This window comes from Pagrus pagrus (genome assembly GCF_965226575.1).
Source record: "Pagrus pagrus genome assembly, chromosome: 18".
NCBI lineage: Eukaryota > Metazoa > Chordata > Actinopteri > Spariformes > Sparidae > Pagrus > Pagrus pagrus.
This window is the reverse complement of record NC_140202.1, coordinates 28,133,292-28,154,617: the sequence shown is the minus strand read 5'-3', so window position 1 is coordinate 28,154,617 and position 21,326 is coordinate 28,133,292. Positions and strand designations below refer to the sequence as shown.

At 44.1% G+C, this 21,326-nt stretch overlaps 3 protein-coding genes across 6 annotated transcripts; 2 read left to right on the top strand and 1 right to left on the bottom strand.

Moving 5' to 3' along the window:
- The first annotated feature begins 10 nt into the window (after positions 1-10).
- sptssa (serine palmitoyltransferase, small subunit A) lies at positions 11-3,889 on the top strand. The gene is made up of 2 exons (XM_084381204.1): positions 11-169; positions 2,052-3,889. Exons 1-2 carry the CDS (start codon positions 67-69, stop codon positions 2,153-2,155), a joined length of 207 nt encoding a protein of 68 aa, XP_084237330.1. The 5' UTR covers positions 11-66; the 3' UTR covers positions 2,156-3,889.
- Positions 3,890-5,934: 2,045 nt separating this feature from the next.
- On the top strand, positions 5,935-14,225 carry LOC311273622 (uncharacterized protein). 2 transcript variants are annotated; one of them, XM_084380749.1, is made up of 12 exons: positions 5,935-6,024; positions 6,901-7,059; positions 7,199-7,252; positions 7,371-7,432; positions 7,519-7,868; positions 7,971-8,066; positions 8,530-8,854; positions 8,963-9,595; positions 9,731-9,866; positions 10,107-10,316; positions 10,420-10,595; positions 10,688-14,225. In XM_084380749.1, the coding sequence occupies exons 2-12, from the start codon at positions 6,903-6,905 to the stop codon at positions 11,081-11,083; spliced, it is 2,595 nt and encodes an 864-aa protein (XP_084236875.1). In that variant the 5' UTR covers positions 5,935-6,024; positions 6,901-6,902; the 3' UTR covers positions 11,084-14,225. The 2 variants fall into 2 exon arrangements, with proteins under 2 accessions (XP_084236875.1, XP_084236874.1); XM_084380748.1 differs by lacking the exon at positions 5,935-6,024 and adding an exon at positions 6,057-6,149.
- Positions 14,226-16,306: 2,081 nt separating this feature from the next.
- LOC311273535 (uncharacterized protein) lies at positions 16,307-20,871 on the bottom strand. Of its 3 annotated transcripts, none has more exons than XM_084380634.1 (7): positions 20,743-20,871; positions 18,918-19,458; positions 18,617-18,828; positions 18,410-18,484; positions 17,955-18,280; positions 16,990-17,434; positions 16,307-16,850 (listed from the first exon to the last, which is right to left on the bottom strand). In XM_084380634.1, the coding sequence occupies exons 3-6, from the start codon at positions 18,819-18,821 to the stop codon at positions 17,333-17,335; spliced, it is 708 nt and encodes a 235-aa protein (XP_084236760.1). In that variant the 5' UTR covers positions 18,822-18,828; positions 18,918-19,458; positions 20,743-20,871; the 3' UTR covers positions 16,307-16,850; positions 16,990-17,332. The 3 variants fall into 3 exon arrangements, with proteins under 3 accessions (XP_084236760.1, XP_084236762.1, XP_084236761.1); XM_084380636.1 differs by having other exon boundaries at positions 17,955-18,217; XM_084380635.1 differs by having other exon boundaries at positions 20,765-20,871.
- Between the last annotated feature and the right edge of the window lie 455 nt (positions 20,872-21,326).

Below are 21,326 nucleotides of genomic sequence, written 5' to 3'. Positions count from 1 at the left end.
TTCACGCAAACGGAAAAAAAAACACAGTGAGGAAGGAAACTAAGTTGGCGTCCGTAAAGTTGAAACATGGCCCTGGGTGACTGTTGGAAGCAGTTATCCTGGTTTTACTACCAATATCTTCTGGTGACGGCGCTGTACATGCTGGAGCCCTGGGAGCGGACGGTGTTCAGTATCCTTTAATGTGTCAAATAACCTCCGGCGGCTGGACCAGCGAGCTAACATGCTAACGTAGGCTAGCACGCCAGCCGAGCTCTTGCCCGGATAGACACGGCTAACTTTTATATTGATATGCGTATTTAATTTGTGTTGTGAATGTCAGTTAAGCCATTTTACTAAATGTATAGGGCCTTGGGGAAATTTCGGCATATAGATAATGTACAGGAAGGTCGTTGTTCTCGTTGATATTGACAGGAATAAGAAGTGTTCGCCAGTCGATAACGTGCCTGAGGACAACTGTCAAACAACCTCAGTACAACTGAATTATGTTTTAGGCTTTTAAATGTGAGCCGAATGAAGACACTGCTCTTATAGTTTAAGAAAAGGTCTAACATTATGTTCTACAGTAGGAGTCCATCTACGAGAATGTGAATGATTGTCAAATAACACATTTTTAAAGGGAGTTTCGGGCGACTGGCTCTAAACTTCTTGCTAGGCGCTAACGCGACAATTAATCGATGTTTAAGTGCCGAGTTAAAGACTTCACTAATGGATTACGATCTTGCCCTACTCTCGTCCCTTTGCTAATAACATTAAGTAAAAACTGATTAAAAATGTAGAATCTTCAACAGAGTTTGGCGTGTGGCCGACTTCTTGTAATGGGACGGGCGGCGTCCAGGCAGCTGTTTAAAGGAGCCTCAGATCCACAGTCTGGTGACTTACTCATGCTAGTTAATGCTGTTTGTTACGTCACATGTTTGTTTCTAGTTTAATTAGTATTTTAAGCTGAGATCACAGTGAATCTTTAACGTGGAAAGTCTGGTTCATTAAGCTGAAGGAAGGATTGTGGGTTAATAATTAAAGTGTATCGTGTTAATGGTGTTATGGCTGTACTTTGACCTGCAGCAGTGCAGCCAGAGTCAGTTCACATTGTGTACATGATGTATCGTCTTCCTGCAGCTGGTGTCACCCTCAGCTCGTCTTCCCTCGGGCTGAGGTGTGTTTGTGTGCTCCTCGGGGATCATGCTGGTGATGATGCTGATTAAAGTTTTTAATAAGAGCTGACATAAGCTTGATTTACGCCTGACATGAGGGTTATTTGCCTGATAATAAACAACGCTATAAAAAAGGATCCACTGATGGCAAAAATAAGGGTGGGAGGTTAGATGTCTGACAGACGGAAAACTTGAGTGCATGGACGGACGGAAAACTCATCAATTAAATTTGGTTATTGATGACTCAGCCTGTTACTTTGCTCCTTAATTGATTAAAGTTTTTGTCTAAAAAATGCCAGAAAATATAAACCCATGAGAAAATGATCAGAGAATAACGATATTACATTTTCTGTAATGTGAGCAAAGCAAATCCTCATATTGGATGATTTAGAAACCGTTAAGTGTTTTACACATTGCTTGAAAAACGTCTGAAGCAATAAATGATTAACTAATTTTCTTTTAAAAGTCTGACCTTTTTTCATGCCAGGGCTAGCTGGTTAGCATGCTAACTCTAATATATACTTGTAGACAGTTGTCTTTGACACAATGCCATATATTTTAACACATTTTTAAATGTTTAAAACTAAAATTATAACAAATTGCACCTTCTTATAAATAAGTCAAAAGTAAAAATGAATAACAGAAAAATCTTTTTTCTGTAAATAAAATCAAGTGAAATGAAACGCTCCAACTGACTGTGATCTTTGTATCGCCCAAGCCTAATGTAGAGCAATAAAACCTGATGTTTGACTTGTGATTATGTCCTCGTGTCTCCTGCCAGCTTGTATATAAATCAGTAACCAGGCAGTGGTGGGTGTAGCACTAACAGTGTCTTCAGCGCTCTGCAGATGTCAGTGAATCTCTTCTTTCAGTTGTTCGTCCTTAACGTCTCCTCTTCAGACTCCCTCCTCATCTCCGTGGCCGGCATGGCCGTTTACACCGGCTACGTCTTCATGCCGCAGCACATCATGGCCATCCTGCACTACTTCGAGGTTGTCCAATGACACCAAGGCCAAGCCCATCCACCCACGGGTCCCGTCTGTCTCTGGCTTCCTGTCCGTCCGTCCGTCCGCCTGCCTGCCGGCCCATCTGTCTGCCGTCTCCTGGGCTTGAGGTCGAGATTGTTTCCAACCAGGCAGGACTTCTTCTTCCCTCCTCCTTTTCCAAAGCTGGCTCATATCAAAGGTCAAAACTCTGAACGTCGTGCTGGAGGTCTGTTGGATGATGTTGCTCTCTGGGACTGTTTCCCCTTCACTCGAATATTTGGGATTGTGAACATGTTGGAGGCGACGCCTTAGAAGAGGGTGCACTTGATTTGTTTTTATGTCCTTAATTCAAGCGCACCTGACTGTTTTGTGTAAATTATCTGGATGTCTGGTTGTGTGGAGTGATTGGTTGCTTTTATTTTTATTCCATTAAGACCTCAAACTATTGTTGTCTTAAGAGTTTTATGCAGGATCTGATGGACGAAATACGTTCACTACATTTATGAGCCAAATAAGATTATTAGAACAGGATGTGCTGCGGTCATTTTCAACCTTCACTGTCATTTCTCAGCACTCTGTAGTGAGACACGTAGACCTTCTACAACATCATTAATGTCAGGGGGAGGCACGTGAGAAGCTTCTACGAGATGTGGACCATTTCCTGTAAAAACAGAGTTGCTTTCTCTAAATACTAATAACACTCCGAGCACAAGAGCAGCTTGATAAGCTGTTACCAGAGCTTTCAGTGACATCCACCAGCCGTCATCAGAGAATGGAAAGTGTGGGATAAATCTGAGGGGTCATGAGATGAGTAACGAGATGGGTACGAGGGGAAAAAACATATTTCTGTGTCAGAAATAGTGTTTATTTTTCTTACGTTTGTGAAATGATGTAAGTAAGTAATCTTCAGGGACTCTGGAAGCTGGAAAGTAGAGTAGAACATATTAAATTGACCCCAACCAAAACTTTTTTCATATTTTTGTATTTATATTTTCTTCCTGTCAAAACTCAGAATGCTGCTCGCTTAAATCTGTCTGTTTTTATTGAGTTCTGCCACCAGAGTCCTCCATGTTGGGGCTAAAGGTGACACTTTGGAGTGTAAAAATTTTATTAATGATGCGTTCTGTCTTAAAATTCAGACTACAGAGAGAATAAAGGCAGAGAAATCAACATAAAGGACACGTTTCCTTCACATTTAAACACTCGGTATTGAGAGTATCAAATGAATAACTCTTGTTACCTGTATACTTGTGGCTGCAGCTTCTCGTCTACCTGCACCACTGTAGACGTTAATGCTGAAAGCTGCTGGATACAGTGACACTCTAAATTCATACATCTCATTACAGAGGAGTCTTAAAACAGGCATCAGTGTGAAGAATAATGATGGTAGGGTTGAAAATGACACAATTGTCCTTTTTAATTCCCATTTTGCTTTTAAAAGGCACAGCAGTCAACATTAATGGTTTCCTCTTTGCACAGAAATGATAAATGTCTTTGTTTTCATGTGATCATGTTTCATGATATGTGCTCCAGATGCTACTGGTATCCCTTTTAGAAAGTTGTGATTATTTTTCTTGCAAAACTGTATTTTTCTCAATTTCGTGTATATAATCTTGTATACATATTTGTAAAGTTTTCTAGTCGGATATGTTGGCGTATAGAATAAAATATTTGTGTTTTTTGTGAGCTACTGATGTTAAATACTGCTCTATAACTGAAATCATTAAAGGGATATTTCACTAAGCTGCAGCAGATTGTTTGTCCCACCTGGATTTACTATTTCGCTACACGAACACACAATCAAATCCATCCTTAACTTTGTGTTTGCTATGTGTTTCGTCTCTTTTTTGGGTGATTAAATTATCATCATTATACGAGTGTGGGAGGTGGAGAGAGTCTGTAAGATAACTGTTATAAAGAAGTGTACAAAAGATGCACAAGGCTGAACATCTTCACTGGATTATACAAACAATATATATATATCAGTAGTTCATTTTTAAATATTACGGTTATCGTGATATTACAACACCCGTACTACATCCTCATCTCTGCTTTTTTTTTCTACCTGTTCACCAGACGACAGGTGAAAATGTGTCTTATACAGATTTGACTTTTGCACCCATTATTCTGCTTTTTGTCTCAACATGTAGAAGCTTCGCCTCTTATGTGGTGATGATCTCTCCCTTTTGTCTGTATGTACGTTGTGTTTTTAATCCCTCCACAGTCTGCACCGCTTCAGTGATCTGAAACTGAAAACTGAGTGCCGTGAAGTTTGAGAGTGACAGTGTCGTGGGGGGCTGGGAGACTTTAGTGGGACACTCTGATGGCCCATTGAGTGCAAACACAAAAGGTTCACTAATGAATTGTTTGGGCTCAGTTAGAGATTAGTTCCTTCCTAACCCATCGTGAAGAATCAAAGATCTAATCTGCCCAAACTCACATAATAATCAGGCTCAGGTGGTGAAAGTACCAGACTTCCTTTGAAAAAATAGAGTTTTATGAGTTGTTGAGTTTGGGGAGACTTTATAAACTTTGTGAAACACTTTCTACATCAAATTCTTCATCATTCGTTCCTTCTTGTGAATTCGGCAATGTAATACACAAAGTCACACTATTTATTTTTGTGTAAAGAATGATATATATTAGTTTAAAACTTAAGGAACATCTGTGGAAATTATTTGACCATTGTTGCAAAATGACAACGTCACTTTCAGCTATCCTAAAGAAGAGTGTGTTTTTAAAAACACCACATTAACATAGTAAGTGAGTCCTATTGTTTGTCCTCGCGGTGCTCCCGGACGGTGAATGTGTTTACAGGTCCGGCCATCAGGCCGTGAACTTGTTGCTCCATTGTTCAGGTTCAGGTGAGAATGTTCAGGAATGTGGGGAATGCATTTACTCCTTTTAGTATGATAAGTAGAGAACGTAACAGGCTAACCAGACGGTATTGTGTGATTTAATGTGAGTGTAGAAAGGATGACTCTTAATTTGCTTTAAATTATTTAGTGTTTCTCTGCAATTAGACAGGATCAATAACTCAAATTCTGACAGAAGAAGAAAAGTGACAAATATGACCAATTTTGACTTCAATTTATTAAACTTACTGACACTTTATAATAACCATTAATAAATGGTAAATTTATAGTTTATTAGATTTACTTAAGTAATTTCACTGTTAAGAAACAAAGAAATGGGTCATAAATCAATCGTAAAGGTTAAAAACATCAGTTGCAACTCTAACAGCCGTCCAAATAATGTTCATAAATGAACTACACACTATTTATTAACCATTTATAAAGTATTATGAACAACAACCACAATTTTCCAATAAACAACTGCTGATAAATAGTTCACAGAGCATTTCATTGCTTGTTAACAGTGAAAAAACTAAAGTTAAACTAACTATGAATTTGCATGTTATCATATATAATTGTTGATCTTAATGATATGACAGATATTATAAAGTGTTACTATCAAGATATCTAAGTTAGCATGCTAACCAGTTAGCCCTGTGCCAGCGGTGTAAACACTAACACTCCCCTAGACCCGAGGTACTCAGTCTGCACTGCTAGCTGCACAGCTAACTGAGCTAACTAGCTAAGGGCAGCTAAAGTTAGCACTTATTCTCGACATATGCTGCCTCCAATTTTTTTTTTAGTATAACAAATGTCATATATTCGTAAAAAATAACAACTTTCATCATGTAACTGTCAGGTCAGTGTGTGGAGTTACAATTCTCTGGTTTCATCCGCCATTTTGGATCAAGCCCCCCGCTCGGTGATGTCCCGCCTCTCAGCCTTTCTAGTCGCTCCCTATTGGCCCGTGGAAGACTTCAATTCCAAACTAAGAGCTCTGATTGGACGTCGGATTGCTTTTATATTCCGCAGGTGAGCGATGCGTGTAGTGTTTTGGCAGCATTTCAACAGCTAGCTTCAGCTGACTCAAGGTTTTTTTTGTTTTTGTTTTTTACTTCTGAGAAGAACTTTTATTTTGTTGTTGTTTTCTCTGTCAGGTAAGTTGCTCCACTGTAAACGTTGTAACGTAGCTAATGTTGTATTAAGCTTATTAGCAGCGTATTAGCCTGAGAAAAGAAGTGTGTTGTATGAGTTTAAGCTGTCGAAGTATAAACTAGCTCAACTAACATATACTTAATTACTTTGCTATAACGTTACCCTGCCAAATCCCTTAATTAAGTCACTAAAGTGTATTATTTCTACTATAAATCGTGCCGTTTTAATCCCAGAGGTGTAGTAAGTGAAGTGTTTGTGTTATATTTTACCGTCCGTTCTCGCAGTAGCTCTGTTTTAGCTTTAGCTTTAAGTTGCTGCTCCGTCAAGGCAGTTCTCCACTGCGTCCGTGTATTTCAGAGGTTCCCGCTCACGTAAACTTGCCGATTTAATGAATTTCTGTGATAACTCACTTTTTAATCTAATTTTACTTTGAGGAAATGTACGTGGTATTTAAGTTAACATTCATGTGCACCGTTCGGCTCAGCGACTGAACCAAATTAATCACCTTTAGTCTCAGTGGGTGTAAAGTAAGAGTATGAAATCAGACCTTTGAGGTGAAAATGTAATGTTGTGGTGAGATTTATAAATGACACTAGTCTGTTTGTAAAAGATATTATGAAACTGTCCATGCTGGAGAGGCGAGGGTTTGTTTATTTATCAGACAATCATAATTTTGATCGTTTGTACATGAATAACATTGTTATGATAGCTTTCAGCCCTTTATATTCTTGTTATCTTCTTGTCTTTTTGTAGAAATGGATCACAGAGCAGTTGAGTCCTCCTCACCTGCCACCACCGCCTCATCTCCGTCCTCCTCCAGCCGGTGTCCCTCCGCAGCACCATCGACCTCCACAGCTTCACCTCCTCCTCAGCATCCTCGGCGGAGGAAGAGAAGGTCCACGGTCCTGTCGAGTGTGTATCCAGTCATCTTCTCTTTCAGTCTTCGCTCACATTTAGACTGTTTCACTGTTCGAGGTTAATGTGAGGCAGAAGTGCAGCCTGTTGTTCTTCAGTGATGTTTGTGTAACAACTGTTTTAATTGTGGCTGCAGGTTCCTCAGAGGATGAAGAGGAGCAGCTGATGGAGGAAGCTGCTGCTGCTTCAGGTGAGTCAGAGTTTCATACAGCTGCAGTCCGCAGCAGGAGGTCATAGACGTTTGTTATCTGTTTAATTAGATATCTTTATTACACTTTTATATGTACTTATTCTTTTATTGGTCACAGCATCTCCTCCTCCACCTCCACCCGCTCCAGCTCCGCCACCTGCTCCAGCTCCTCCAGCTCAGGTTGGTGTTGTCGTTTTGAACATTTATCTGTAGGTTGTTGTTTAAAGCAGCAGCTCAGTGAACTGTGTGTTGTTGATGTGCTACAGCACCTCCTGCCTGAATCCTGGAGGAGCAGCCTGCCTCCAGAGCAGCACGAGTGGATCAGCAGGGCCCTCTTTGTTCAGGACCGGACGGGGCGGACAGTCTTGTCAAAGGCGCTGCAGCTGTGGTACCACCCGCCCGGTCCGAGGCTGGTCTACCGCCAGTGTCCACGCTCTCCTGACGACTTCTTCCAGCGCCCCTTCTTTTTCTGGGCTCCGTACCGCATGTGGCAGTACAAGCTCAAGTGTCCGATCTGCCAGAACAAACTGACGGGCTGTGGACTCTACAAGACCGTCCGCAAAGTCCTGGACATTGATGGCTGGTACTACATGGCCACAGAGTACCTAGAGTGCAGGTACTGATGAATTCAATGCTAATAGATGAAGTTACACAGAGCATATATAAAATACTGCAGGTTCAATGTGAACACGTCATCTAAAAGCATTTCCTTCCACAGGATCTGTAAGAAGAAGGTGGCCGGCTGGTCGGAGAGCATCAGGGAGCAGCTGGACTTCGATCACCAGCAGCTCTTCTCTGCAGTGATGGCATACAGGTAAACACTTACACAGGCCTCAGTGCAGTCGAGCTAAAATTAAAAGTTGATTAATCATTATTTCAGCAGAAAGAGCATTAGTTGTCAACTATTCTGTTAATTGTTCAATCATTTTCAATTTTCAAGCAAAAATGTCAAAATCTTCTTGTTTCAGCTTCTTAAATGTGAAGATTTGCTGCTTTTCTTTGTCGCGTCTGACAGTAAATGAAGTCTTTGGCTTTTGGACTGTTGGTCGGACAAAAGAAGCAGTCTGACGAGGTCACGTTGGGATGAGACTTTTGCAGTTGTTTGACATTTTATAGATTAAATGACTAATCGATTATTTATGAAAATAATCAGAACAATAATCAGAAATGAACACAGTTGTTAGTTGCAGCCCAGCTGTAAGCTCAGTGTGACACAGTTAAGTTTGTAATAAACTTACATATTAGTTTGTTTAACTGAACCTGTTTCTGTGTTTTAGGCTCTCGTGTGACAGGAAGGTGTTGGCTCAGCTGAAAGGACGCACGCTGGGCAACAGTGTGAGCCGCCTTCGCTCCTTCCTGTCGGAGCAGCACACGGCAGAGTGGATGAGGAGGGGGACCCACTTCCTGCAGACCTGCAGGAGGTTGGAGCTCTCCGGTGTTCAGGTGCCTCCTCCTCCCCCTCTGCCGAAGATGGAGCCTGTCCCCAGCTGCTGCTGGCTGCTGTCTCTGTACGTCAGGGAGTCCTGCAGCAGGATGGAGGAGCTGACGGCGAGGGTGACCTCAACCTTCGGCTCCATCCTGAAGATGGCCTCCACCACGAAGGTGAGAAGATCAGTGAACAACACTTATTATCTGACACTGCTGGTTACATCTCACATGTGGAAAAAGCGGCACATCTGCTGATGTGTGTAACACACCTGTCCTCTGCAGGTGATCAGGAAGCTGGCAGGAGCAGACGCTGGGACGGCCCAGTGTATGACCAGCGTGGGGAACGAGCTGGGGCAGGTCCTGACGTCAGTCCTGACAGCGGCTGAGGGCGGCGGCCTGAAGGACATGGCGAGGGGCCTGCAGGAGCGTTACCAACAGGCAGGACGGGATCCTCCTCTTGTCCTCTACGTGGCCAGAGACTGCTGCAGCGGGGACGGAGGGACCCCCGAGGCAGCTGATCTGTTCCCGGCGTGGCCGCAGCTGTCCATCAGGCTGGACACTCTCACGTTTGTGCGCAGGCTGGCTGAAGGCGTGACCTCACGCTTCCACCCGCTATACTCAGTCTTCATGCAGCGTCTCTTTGGCTGCATCTTCAAGTGGGACCCGGAGGACCTTTCCCGCCTGAGGAGAGCCAAGCAGTTGGACGGGTCCAGGACGGGCATCACACTGAGCCCAAAGGAGATGTCCCTGCACTGTCGCCGTTACTCACGCGGTGCACAGGAGACAGAGCAACTCCTTCAAAACACTTTGAAAGGCTTCATGGGAGCCACGGGCAGCGCAAGCGTCCCGCTGCTGGACCGGGACAGGGTGGAGGCGATCTGGAGCAAGGAGAGGAGACATGTGCCCTGCGTCCAGGTACAGCTGCGTCCCTTCTGAATGTATTTAATCCTCGACCTCAGTAACAAAAAAGGCTCTTCCCAATATTATAATACCACATTAATAACCTTAATAACCATTATCACTATACTTTCTGCTTGTCACAACATCCAGGATCCTCCTGGTGCCCAGTTTTACACCAGGATCGGTCAGGTGACCAAAGGAGAGGTGGTTCTGCCAGTGTATCGCTGTTCTCGCGGCCTGACGTCCCTTAGCTTGTTCCACCAGCACCTCAACAGGTTCATCCCAGGTGAGCCTCAACACCAGAGAGTCAGAACTCCAGCAACAGCTTCTTTATTAGACCAACATGTTTCAATTATACAGAGTGCAGCTACCCAGTAAATACTGATAATAGGCTCAATTCGAGTATTTCAAGTTTTAATATGATCCTACTTAGAAATATAATAAGGAATGTGATCTGAATGGGTGTTTCTGTCTGTTTTTCTTCTTCTTGTGTTTTAAATCCTGACGTTTCTCTCATGTGTTGCAGGTACAGCAGCCAGTGGCCGCCTGTTGCAGGTCTACCTGCTGGAGGGCCTCGTGCGGTGGAACGAGGATCGGGCCCGGGCGGCAGCAGGCAAGGTCGACACCGCCACCAGGTGCTACGGCAGCGAGGAGCAGCGAGCCTTCAGCCAGGTGACTCAGCGGTTCTACGGGCGGACGCTGGTCGAAAGCTTCACGGAGCAGCTGCAGCACACGGGTAACACAAACAACCAGGAGGGACAAATACTGGAGTCGACAGGAGCTGCTGAGATGATATAAACTACTTTTATCTAACATTATTCACATTACTTCTTCCTCAGGGGAGCTGATCGGGATAAGGTATCTCTATGAGCAAAATGGGCGGATGCTTCAGGACCTCCCAGATGAGCCGGACATCAACGAGGAGCTGAGTGTGGAGGAGGAGGAGGAGGAGGAGGAGGAGGAGCTGCTGGACGACATGGAGGAAGACATGGAGCCGACTCCTCTGTCACCTACGGTTTGTTAATAATCAGAGGATGCATCCTCCTCCCGTTGATCCTGAACTCATGACCTGATGTTTGAGCTCTTATATCTGTGTGTTACATGCAGGTGGAGGAGACGACCTCCATCTACGATGACATGCCTCCACTAGAGGGAGAGGAGGAGAACACTGCTGGCCCATCATGGGCTTTTCCTGCCTCCACCTCCTCCGTGTCTGCCGCCTCCTCCGTCTCTGCCGCCTCCACCTCTGCAGCCCCTCAGACTCCGAGGTCCACTGCCCGGCATCGTAAGCGGATGACGGAGATGCAGGCGGAGGCGGCTGAAAGAGGAGAGACTGTCAGAAACAGAGCTCCCTCCATCATCCGCTGTGGTCAATGTAGTCTGAGGAAGACTAAAGAGACGGGCCACAGACAGCTGAGGAAGGACAACGGACAGAGAGTCAACTACTGTCCTGCAGCAGCCGGAGGACTGAGTCCAGAGCAGTGGCTCGCCTCCCTCCACTGAATGAGCGTTGTTCTGTTGTGTTACTGATCACAGTGTTAGAAATGCCTCGAATTCTGCCTTAAATGCTGGACTTGGTACTGAGAGTACATAGTACTGAGTGTTTGCATCCTTACGATACCTCACAATGTCTTTATACTAAACACGCAGCATTTATACGTCTGCATGCACCTTAATACTTTACTTAATTTAAAAGCACAAAAATCAGACGGAAAACTTTATGCAGACTTAATTTAAATCTTGAAGAAGCATTGAGGTCATCCTCCATTTTCAATTATGTTGAGTTAATTAATAGGAAAACAAATAACAGTTAATGTAAATAGTTTGTGTGAATTTTTTTATTACTTCTGATTGTTGTTGTTCTTTATTCAGCTGTCACTTTCACTTAGTAGAGTTCGTATCTCTACCGAGACCTGAGCCTTAACATCAGTCTTGTTAGCCTCGTGTCTGCGTAGCGTCTTTTTTCTGAGCGACCATCAGCTGTCGGCTACCATCAGTGTGTCTCACTGTCGTACAGAAGCCCTAAACCGTCATGGGTTGAACATATTTCCTCAGTTTTCCCAAAAACAAAAGGTTGTTCCTTCTTATTCCTCATAACTTTATTAGATCAGCGGTGACATGTCAGCATGCAGCAAGTGTGGCGCCTGATTCAAGCTGAAATTGTCGGATCAAGGAGTTCTCATTATTTTAAAAACAATTAAAATTCATAAAAAGTTGACGTGGTTTATTCTGAAACTCCCAAGGCCCACCTCACAGAGCGGTGAGGTCCACTCTCATGAGTAAGTTAATTATGTTGGGAAAACAAGTTGTTTTTCTGCGATAACGACATAAATGACTCAAGAAACAAAACTTTACTTGTTATTATGTGAAAACAGGGAAATAGTATGTTTGTGTGACTGTTGAGGGCCTCTGTAACTGACCTGTTCATGTCATACCTGTTTATTCTGTATGTCTGCACTTTATATTTTCTCAAAGTACTGTAACATTTCACACAGTGTATTTGTCCAGATGTTCACATCTACATCTGTGCATTACTCTGCACTTTACTACATCATGTCGTCGTTTCAGTGCTCTGTCATTTCTTCACACTCACCCTGAGGGGAACACCGGCTCCGTACGGTCAAATACTGAATACTGTGTCTTTATATGTGTGATTTATCGACCCAGCATGTGAACACAGACGAGAGTTTGAATAAAGACACAGGTGTGTGTATTCAAAATGTGTGTGTGTGTGTGTGTACATTTATAAATAAAGCAACAGCATGTGCAGTTTATTTGTGTGTCTGCCCATGTTAGCAGCAGATGTTTGTGAACACGCTTTCTAATCTAACCATCCAACACCACAACATCACCAGACTCCCTTAACAAAATGTGTAATTTTAGGAGTTTAGTTTCATGAGGAGAAACTTAACAAACTTTGTGAAACGGCTACGACATATTCTAACTCATCGTCTCTTTCTTGTAAATTCAGCATTAAATGAAAACAGTAAGTTGTTTGTGTCCTTGTACAAAGTGTCAGTTTGTGGCAGCATGGCTGTACCAGCCTGTCTGCTTCTGTCTAAAGTGCTAAAATCTTGCCTGCCAACATTTAGCAGCTGTTTGAACACACTGTTTACACTGATTTCACCATTTACACTCAATTTATGAAAGATTTTGACATTAGTTGATACGAAATTCTACAAATATTAATATAGTAACCAATTCAGGCTACTTCTTGGAAAAAGTCACCAGACTCCATTTAAAAAACGCTCAATTTAGTGAGTTGTTGAGTTAAGAGAAACTTTATAGACTTAGTGAAACAACTGTTTGCAAAGTGAGCAACAGTAAGGACAGCCCTGGTGCAGGTCGCCTCCTTGCCTGGTAACTTTGTGGTCACTCAACTGGGCTGAAGAATAAACACAGTCGCCCGCAACTAGAATGACCTGGGGCAGCAAAGACATCTCAGTAGGCCCAAACAGACCCCAGTTTCTGTCTGGTAGTCTGATGGGATGAGGGCTGCAGTGGGTCGGGGATTTAAGCCTTCACAAAAGAGCGTCGTCGCTCCCTGATTGGCTGAGAGGGAGACGCTCCAGCCTGCACACAGCTGATCTGAATCCACTGCACTCAGCCCAAAACAAACACAGGCCGCAGGTCTCACACTGTGGGACTGCTGCAGGTTTATTAAGCTGTTCAAGTTCAAACATTTTAAACCGAGTTCACTCTTGTTTAATAAGCTAACCGGCTCAAATGTGTTCATGCTGTTTTACTTTGTTTGTCTGTGGCGGACCCTGCCACCTTTCTAGCTTCAAACAGTGTTCTGGGACCTTATTTTTCCTCCTGTGAGAGGCTGAGTTGAATTCACAAGAAGGACATATGAATGCACTGAAAATAAATAATTCTGTTCTAGTCCCCGAAGTGAGTCGTCTCGGACAAAATGAGGAACGCTTCACGAATTTGCGTGTCATCCTTGCGCAGGGGCCATGCTAATCTTCTCTGTATCGTTCCAATTTTAGTATATGTGCAACCGGAGTTACACGACAGAACAGAGGGGACAGTCCGGTTTATATACGGGTCTGGACCCGGGCCCCTCCGAGTCACGGTGCGCCCTCTGACAGTCCCGCACGGCAGCAAACTGCCTCTGACTGGCTTCATACAGACACACAGTGGAACAGCCTTCACAGCTCAGGGAAGCTCAACTGTGTGTGCTTCACCTTCAAGAACCCATAAGGACCCAATCTGACCCGGTTCTGAACTATAAGGAGTTCTGTCTGCCTGCCGAGGCTCACAGTGCATGCTGGGAACTTTATGCAAAGAGCCTTTACGTCAGTGAGTCAGGATTGGTGCAGACGGCCAGAAGACAAAAGATTAACACGTGGCCCCGCCCCCTACACTCCTGCCAGAAGCAGGTCCACCAGAACCAGCACCAGCCCTCACAGCTCATCATTTTCTCCATTTGAAAATTAAATTAATGTCCTGAAAACATCCCGTAACGTTTCTAGACTCCAGTTTGGATTTAAAAGCTTTTTGTTTGTTTGTTTTGTGTCGGAGAAAAGAGCCTGAGGAGGATCTGGAGCCTGCTGAAGAGCTGAAGTCACGTTTCTGGTCGGAAACTTTGCTTAAATCTCATAATTTCACCTGAAAGATTGTATTTAATATTAAGTCAAGTGAGACATGGTTCATTTGGTGTGATTCACCGCCACGTCAGCAACGGTCCAGATCTGACAGCCCAAACTGTGACTACATCCGACCCTCTTCCGGCCCATACCCCAGGTCTCTGTCGCTGCCAGAACCGGATCGACTCTGGACCTGCAGGACCGTCAGACACATTCTTGTCATGCGGGACGTTTGATGTGTTTTCTTGTCTCTCCTGCAGACTAACTGGTCCCCGGCCTCACACACCGGTCACAGTCTGACACCTAGAGGCGAGTTTGTGAGAGTTTTTTAATGAAGCAGGAAGCAGGAAGCAGCAGAGCCGAGACAACACGAACAGTTTAATGTCTTGACTACAAACAGACCGGCCGTGTTACACAGATCTCTTCACTGTGTGGTTTGAATGAGGCGACAGAGTTGAGCTGGTGTTTTCTTGTTGAGTCTCAGTGATCGCAGCCCGACACGAAGCCTCGTCTGTCCTGTTTCCTGTCCTGGGTTCAGGCTGAGCCGAGGAGCTGCTTGTTGCTGTGAACGTCTGCACAGTTTGGGCTGTCAGATCTGGACCGTTGCTGACGTGGCGGTGAATCACACCAAATGAACCATGTCTCACTTGACTTAATATTAAATACAATCTTTCAGGTGAAATTATGAGATTTAAGCAAAGTTTCCGACCAGAAACGTGACTTCAGCTCTTCAGCAGGCTCCAGATCCTCCTCAGGCTCTTTTCTCCGACACAAAACAAACAAACAAAAAGCTTTTAAATCCAAACTGGAGTCTAGAAACGTTACGGGATGTTTTCAGGACATTAATTTAATTTTCAAATGGAGAAAATGATGAGCTGTGAGGGCTGGTGCTGGTTCTGGTGGACCTGCTTCTGGCAGGAGTGTAGGGGGCGGGGCCACGTGTTAATCTTTTGTCTTCTGGCCGTCTGCACCAATCCTGACTCACTGACGTAAAGGCTCTTTGCATAAAGTTCCCAGCATGCACTGTGAGCCTCGGCAGGCAGACAGAACTCCTTATAGTTCAGAACCGGGTCAGATTGGGTCCTTATGGGTTCTTGAAGGTGAAGCACACACAGTTGAGCTTCCCTGAGCTGTGAAGGCTGTTCCACTGTGTGTCTGTATGAAGCCAGTCAGAGGCAGTTTGCTGCCGTGCGGGACTGTCAGAGGGCGCACCGTGACTCGGAGGGGCCCGGGTCCAGACCCGTATATAAACCGGACTGTCCCCTCTGTTCTGTCGTGTAACTCCGGTTGCACATATACTAAAATTGGAACGATACAGAGAAGATTAGCATGGCCCCTGCGCAAGGATGACACGCAAATTCGTGAAGCGTTCCTCATTTTGACTGAGACACGGGTCATCTGGTGTGATTCACCGCCGCGCCGGCAGAGGGCGCTGCTGCACCGCGTCACGCTCTGTTCATCCACTTTAAACGTCTTCATGTGTGGAAAACTGTCATAAAACCAGTTTTAATCAGAACTTTTACAACTTCACTGGACTCCAGAGTGGATTTATGATCTGTCTGCTGTTGGAGAGCAGACTGCTCAATTTGTCCATTTGAAACGTGAAATATTGTTACTGACTGTTACAATGACTTCTATCAACGTCTTTATTTTTTAATAATGAAGGCCAAATTTATAAAGAAATTCAAAATGATGAAATAAAAAGTCCAGAAATATGAAATTAAATGTCTGAATTATAAATAATGATGAGATAAAAATGTAAATGATGAGATGGAAGTCAGAAGTTTGGGTTAAAGTCATCATCATGAGATCAAAGGTCCAAATTATAGTCATGAGATTAAAAATACAGAATTATGACTTTTTATCTCACAGTTACGTCTCTGCATGAGAAAATACAGATTTATTTCATTTATCAAGGTTTCATCAGTATTTTGTCTTTAACTTCAGTCTGAAGAATCATATCAGGGTGTTAAATAAGTCCAGACTGTCTGAGAGAGGAGCGTGTTCTGACAGTGTTCTGACTGTGTTCTGACTGTGTTCTGTGTTCTGACTGTGTTCTGAGCGTGTTCTCGGCCCAAACAGGTGAGTCTGTGTTCGAACCCAAAACTTTGACAAGACAAAAATAGCTGCTAAAAACAGTAAAAGTTCCCTTTAACAGAATATCTACTTAAACACGTCGTTGTTCAGTTGAATGATTTTCTTGTTTTCAGGATTCAGTTCAAATCCTTCCTTCCTTCCTTCCTTGTGTCCTTCCTTCCTTCCTTCCTTCTTTCCTTCCACACACAAAGGACTGACCCCACATGGCAGCTGGTCTGTCTCTCTGTGAGCCCCCCAACAACTGAACAAGTCAGTAAATTGATGATTTTTGTAATGGAGTCTGGTGACAACTAAATTTGACATATTTACAATAAAATGTTGTCTTCTTTCATGAAGTGAGTCGGAACCATTTAGATAAACCCCGTCCCCGGGTGGGGACGGGGTTTATCTGAGGGAGGGCTGGGGGAGGCGGCGTGCTCACTCCTGGCATGATGAAGCGCTTGTAAGTGGCCATGAAGCGCACGCAGCAATCGATCCACGCCGCCGTGTGCTGCTCCACCAGGTAGGAGCGCAGGCGGGCGGCACTGTTGCCCAGCGTCCTTCCCCTCATTTGAGCGAGCACCTTCTTGTCGCAAGACAACCTACAGAACAGATGGGATCATATTTATTTAATATAATATAATATAATATATATGTATGTCTATATATAATATTATAAAAACCCATGTGTAATTCATTTGTTTGTTTCAGTGTGAGCAACATGTATAGTTTATGATTTACCTGTAAGTGAGCACAGCAGGAAACTGCCTCCTGTACTCCTCCTCCAGCTGGGAAAGAATGCTGCCCCCCCAAGAGGCCAGCTTCTTTCCGCAGCGACGGCACTCCAGATACTCAGTGCCCATATAGTACCAGCCGTCGCAGTCCAGCACCTTGCGGACGGTCTTGTATAGGCCACACCCCGTCATCGTGTGGGTACATATTGGGCACTTGATGTGGCACTGCCACATCTTGTATGGTACCCACAGAAAGAAGGGCCGCTGGAAAAATGCGTCTGGCGACGCAGGAGGCTGGTAGTACACCCGCCTGGGGCCAGGAGGGAAGTTCCACAGCTGCAGCTCGTTTTTCAGCACCATTCTCCCGTGTATTCAATGATGAAAAGCGCATGGCTCACCCAGCCTTGCTGCACCTGCGGCAGTGTCGACTTCCAGCCCTCTGGAAGCAGAACCTGAAATTACACACATATACCAAGACACAGAGATTAATAAAACAATAATAACAACAATAATAATAATAATTCACTTTATTTATATAGCACTTTTTTAAAACCCAGTTTACAAAGTGCTTCAACAGAACAAAGCAGGAGGAAGTGGTATAACACAGTGTAAAATTGCAAAGGTCAAATGAAATAAATGGCATTTATAGCTTTAGAAACCAATAATTGAAAAACAGAAATAATGATAACAATATATAAAATAACTAAAATTGAGACATGGATTAAATAAAATAAATACAACAAATAATTTAATATGATAAACTAAAAAGGTAGGAGTAAAAGTAAAAGGATGACATCACATAAGGGCAAGTCTATAAAAATGGGTTTTAAGAAGTGATTTAAAAGAAGTTATATATATATATGTGTGTATGTATGTGTATATAATATATACACATACATACATACATTCCACGACATTATAGCTCCTCTTTGGCAATAACTGGAACATTTAATATTTGAACAGATTACTAACTTCAGCAGGCCGCGGCCCAGTTGCAGGTCTCTGCCTTGGAGCTGGTACTGGGGCTGGTGCTGGTACTGGGGCTGGTGCTGGTACTGGGGCTGGTGCTGATGCTGCTGGTGGTGCTGATGCTGGTGGTGCTGATGCTGGGGGTGCTGATGCTGCTGGTGGTGCTAATGCTGGGGGTGCTGATGCTGGGGGTGCTGATGCTGCTGGTGGTGCTAATGCTGGGGGTGCTGATGCTGCTGGTGGTGCTAATGCTGGGGGTGCTGATGCTGGGGGTGCTGATGCTGGGGGTGCTGATGCTGCTGGTGGTGCTAATGCTGGGGGTGCTGATGCTAAGATACAAAAAAGACAAAAGACATGTGACAGGTGGACAAATTAAAATGTTTTCACCTGGCATTGTGCATTATTCATTTATTACATTACATTCAAAGTTGTTGTGAAGGTTATAGTGATGTAATTACCAGGACAAATGGCCTGCTCCACTTCCACAGCAGCTGCCACCAGCTCCAGGTCATCATCCTCCTCTGAAGAGAGACCTGAACACACACACACAAGCGCGCACACAGAAAACATCAAAAATTATTCCAAATAAACTCTGGCTTCTCTGTCTATATCATAACATCTGCACACAAAGCAATGTCGGTCAGCTTGTAAGAAAGGCTACGTACTGGTGATGACTTTAATCCGCTTCCTTGGTGAAGGCAAAACGGAAGACGCGGCTGCCCTGGGGGGTGGTGCAGTAGAGGAGGGGGTGGCTGTGGAGGAAGGTGGGCCTGAAGATGCTCTCTTTTTCTGGTCCCTCCTCAGCACATATTTTTTCAGGTGGTCCATTTTTGAGCCCACCGACTGCCCCTGGGCCTTCCTCAGCCACATCCTGTAACTGTGGATGGATGAGGCAAGGTTAGAGTAAATGAGGAAACAGCATTAACCTTACACCAGTGTTTAGTTAAGACTCAGTCTCTGACTCACCTCTGCACAATCGGGTCTGCCGACTCATAAACTCCCGATAGGTGAGCTTGGCGTGCTCCCCAAAACCCACCAGCCTGCCATGCTGCTCACCAGCAGTGGAGGCCGAGAGGGAGCCATCAGCCATCCTCCTCTGCTGGATCGCAGACATGACTTTGGGGAACAGCCTGACGTACCGGGACAGGGCGTCTTTGTTAACCATGGTGGGGGTTGTGGTGGTGTCACCCGACTCACGCCCGGTCAGGTGACTAGCCATGACCATGGTTGAATACCCCATATCATTACTTAGCAGCCAGTGGAAAGTCTGCCCCCTGTACTTCCCAAACTGGATGCGATGCTGACTGAGAACCAGTTTGGGGTCACTGGTGTCTCCCTCAGCAGCCAGGACAAAGGCAGTTGCCTCATTCAGCACGGCGGTTGCGCCCTTCCCCCGGTAGGACTGGACTCGCTGGTGCTGGCGGACGAACGCTTCGGCCGCGGGAGAAGCCTTCAACACCAGCTCATCCGAGGGGGCCTGCAGACGAAAGTCTGGTATGTAGTCCATCTGTACACCAAAAACAGCCAGAAGTTAGACCCGAGAAGCCAAGTGATAACACAGAACTGTAAACATGAATACTAATGTACAATGTGGCTATCAAGTGATTATTAAAACAATGACATTACATCTGCCTCATCATTTGGCATCTACATCTGCCAAATGCACCTTGATTTACTGTAAATATAACTAAAAAATACACTCAAAATGGAATAGAAAGCAGACTGTAACACTAGTTACATGTTAATACACATTTTAGAAGTGTACACATGAAATTTGAAAACTGCAGGCCTTATAGCATATACTTATATACAGACAAAGATGCACTTTCTCCTACAATGTAAAACATTGAAGGAAACAAGGAACATTTATTTTAATAAGTTTAATTCGGTAATCTCAGACTTCAAACAGCTGAACGACATATCAAAATTAAAAATACTCCTCAACCTGAGGGACGGACACACACACACACACACACACACACACACACACACACACACACTGTATATACTGTATATATAATTAATGTAAATCAAGCTTCATTTTGTGTTAACGTTCATATTATTGTTTATTGTGTTCTGTCCGAATATTTGGACAAATTGTATTTTGATGCTTTGGCAACATTGTTATTGAAACTTTCATGCCAATAAAGCCCCTTTGAATTGAATTGAATTGAATTGAAAAATAGTACTGTCAATGGTTACACCCCGCTTTTCCGAAACCCCGCTGTTCCGAAAATAGACTTCCATTCATCGTAATGGCGTGGTTTCTCATTTTTTCTAAAGACCCCACTATTCCGAAAAGGCTATTGTGGTACCCCTGACCCTGACCCCTAACCCCTGACCCCTAACCCCTGACCCTGACCATATTGGGAAGTAATTGGAAGTTGAAAGTCGGATTCGGAACAGCGGTGTGTCGGGATGGAGGGGTTTGGCAATGTCAGGCTGTTCCCGTCTCAATGTAATGAAAAAATATTTGAATTGGACATACGTTGTACTGTAGCTCTGGTTACATGTTAATACACATTGTAGATGTCGACGCATTTGAAACTTGAAAAATGCACCATGACTTGAATGAATGAAATCAATGAAAAAATAATACAGTACAGTTCGGTACAATGCGCCGCGAGTTACTGTAACTCCACATTTTAATCGCTAGCTACATTACACCATTGCAATTTGAAAAACGCGCCGTGAATTACTGCAACTCTAATAAAAAAGTTACTCAAGATTGAATATGAAGCGTCTCGTACAAAGTCATTTTCAATAGCTCGTCGCTAACAACAATACGTACAAAAACTCATTCAGAAACAAACTTTAGCATCACGCCGTTGTAACTGTTGTCTCCTAATGATGTCCACTCTATCGAACCTCTCCGGCAGCGATGATAGCGACTGAGCTCCGTCTCGATATTGGAATTAATAGCGGGCCCAACCGACCAATCACTGCAGGAATCGTGAGGGAGAACCCAGCCAATCAGAGTAGGACTCTTAGGGAGAACCGTCCAATGGCAAAGGGAAGCTAGGGAGAACCAGCCAATCACGGTGTAAGGCGGGCTCAGCTAGGAAGAACCTAAGGAGAACCCAGGGAGACCTGAAGACACTCCCACCGTGAGCGCGAGGATGACACGCAAATTCGTGAAGCGTTCCTCATTTTGTCCGACACGACTGAGACACGGGTCATCTGGTGTGAGTCCAGAAAACATCCTGTGACGTCACACGTTATTACGGAGACATGAAGCGTAATCTGACGTATATCCTCCTGAATGACAACTTTTTTTATTTGGCCTGTCAGGTCATGTTTGTGTGAAATTAAATAAACTTCATCAAACTGCACCTTGTTTGGAAACGTTATTATTTCTGATGCATTATGAACTAC

Excerpts from the sequence above, each read along its gene's own strand:
- sptssa (XM_084381204.1), top strand. The coding sequence starts at position 67 with ATGGCCCTGGGTGACTGTTGGAAGCAGTTATCCTGGTTTTACTACCAA. Across the intron at positions 170-2,051 it reads CTGGGAGCGGACGGTGTTCA|ACTCCCTCCTCATCTCCGTG; the intron begins GTATCCTTTAAT and ends TCTCCTCTTCAG.
- LOC311273622 (XM_084380749.1), top strand. The coding sequence starts at position 6,903 with ATGGATCACAGAGCAGTTGAGTCCTCCTCACCTGCCACCACCGCCTCA. Across the intron at positions 7,060-7,198 it reads AAGGTCCACGGTCCTGTCGA|GTTCCTCAGAGGATGAAGAG; the intron begins GTGTGTATCCAG and ends TTGTGGCTGCAG. Across the intron at positions 9,867-10,106 it reads CCTCAACAGGTTCATCCCAG|GTACAGCAGCCAGTGGCCGC; the intron begins GTGAGCCTCAAC and ends CATGTGTTGCAG.
- LOC311273535 (XM_084380634.1), bottom strand. The coding sequence starts at position 18,821 with ATGTGGCTGAGGAAGGCCCAGGGGCAGTCGGTGGGCTCAAAAATGGAC. Across the intron at positions 18,485-18,616 it reads GCGGATTAAAGTCATCACCA|GTCTCTCTTCAGAGGAGGAT; the intron begins GTACGTAGCCTT and ends GTGTGTGTTCAG. Across the intron at positions 18,281-18,409 it reads GGAGCAGGCCATTTGTCCTG|CATCAGCACCCCCAGCATTA; the intron begins GTAATTACATCA and ends TTTGTATCTTAG.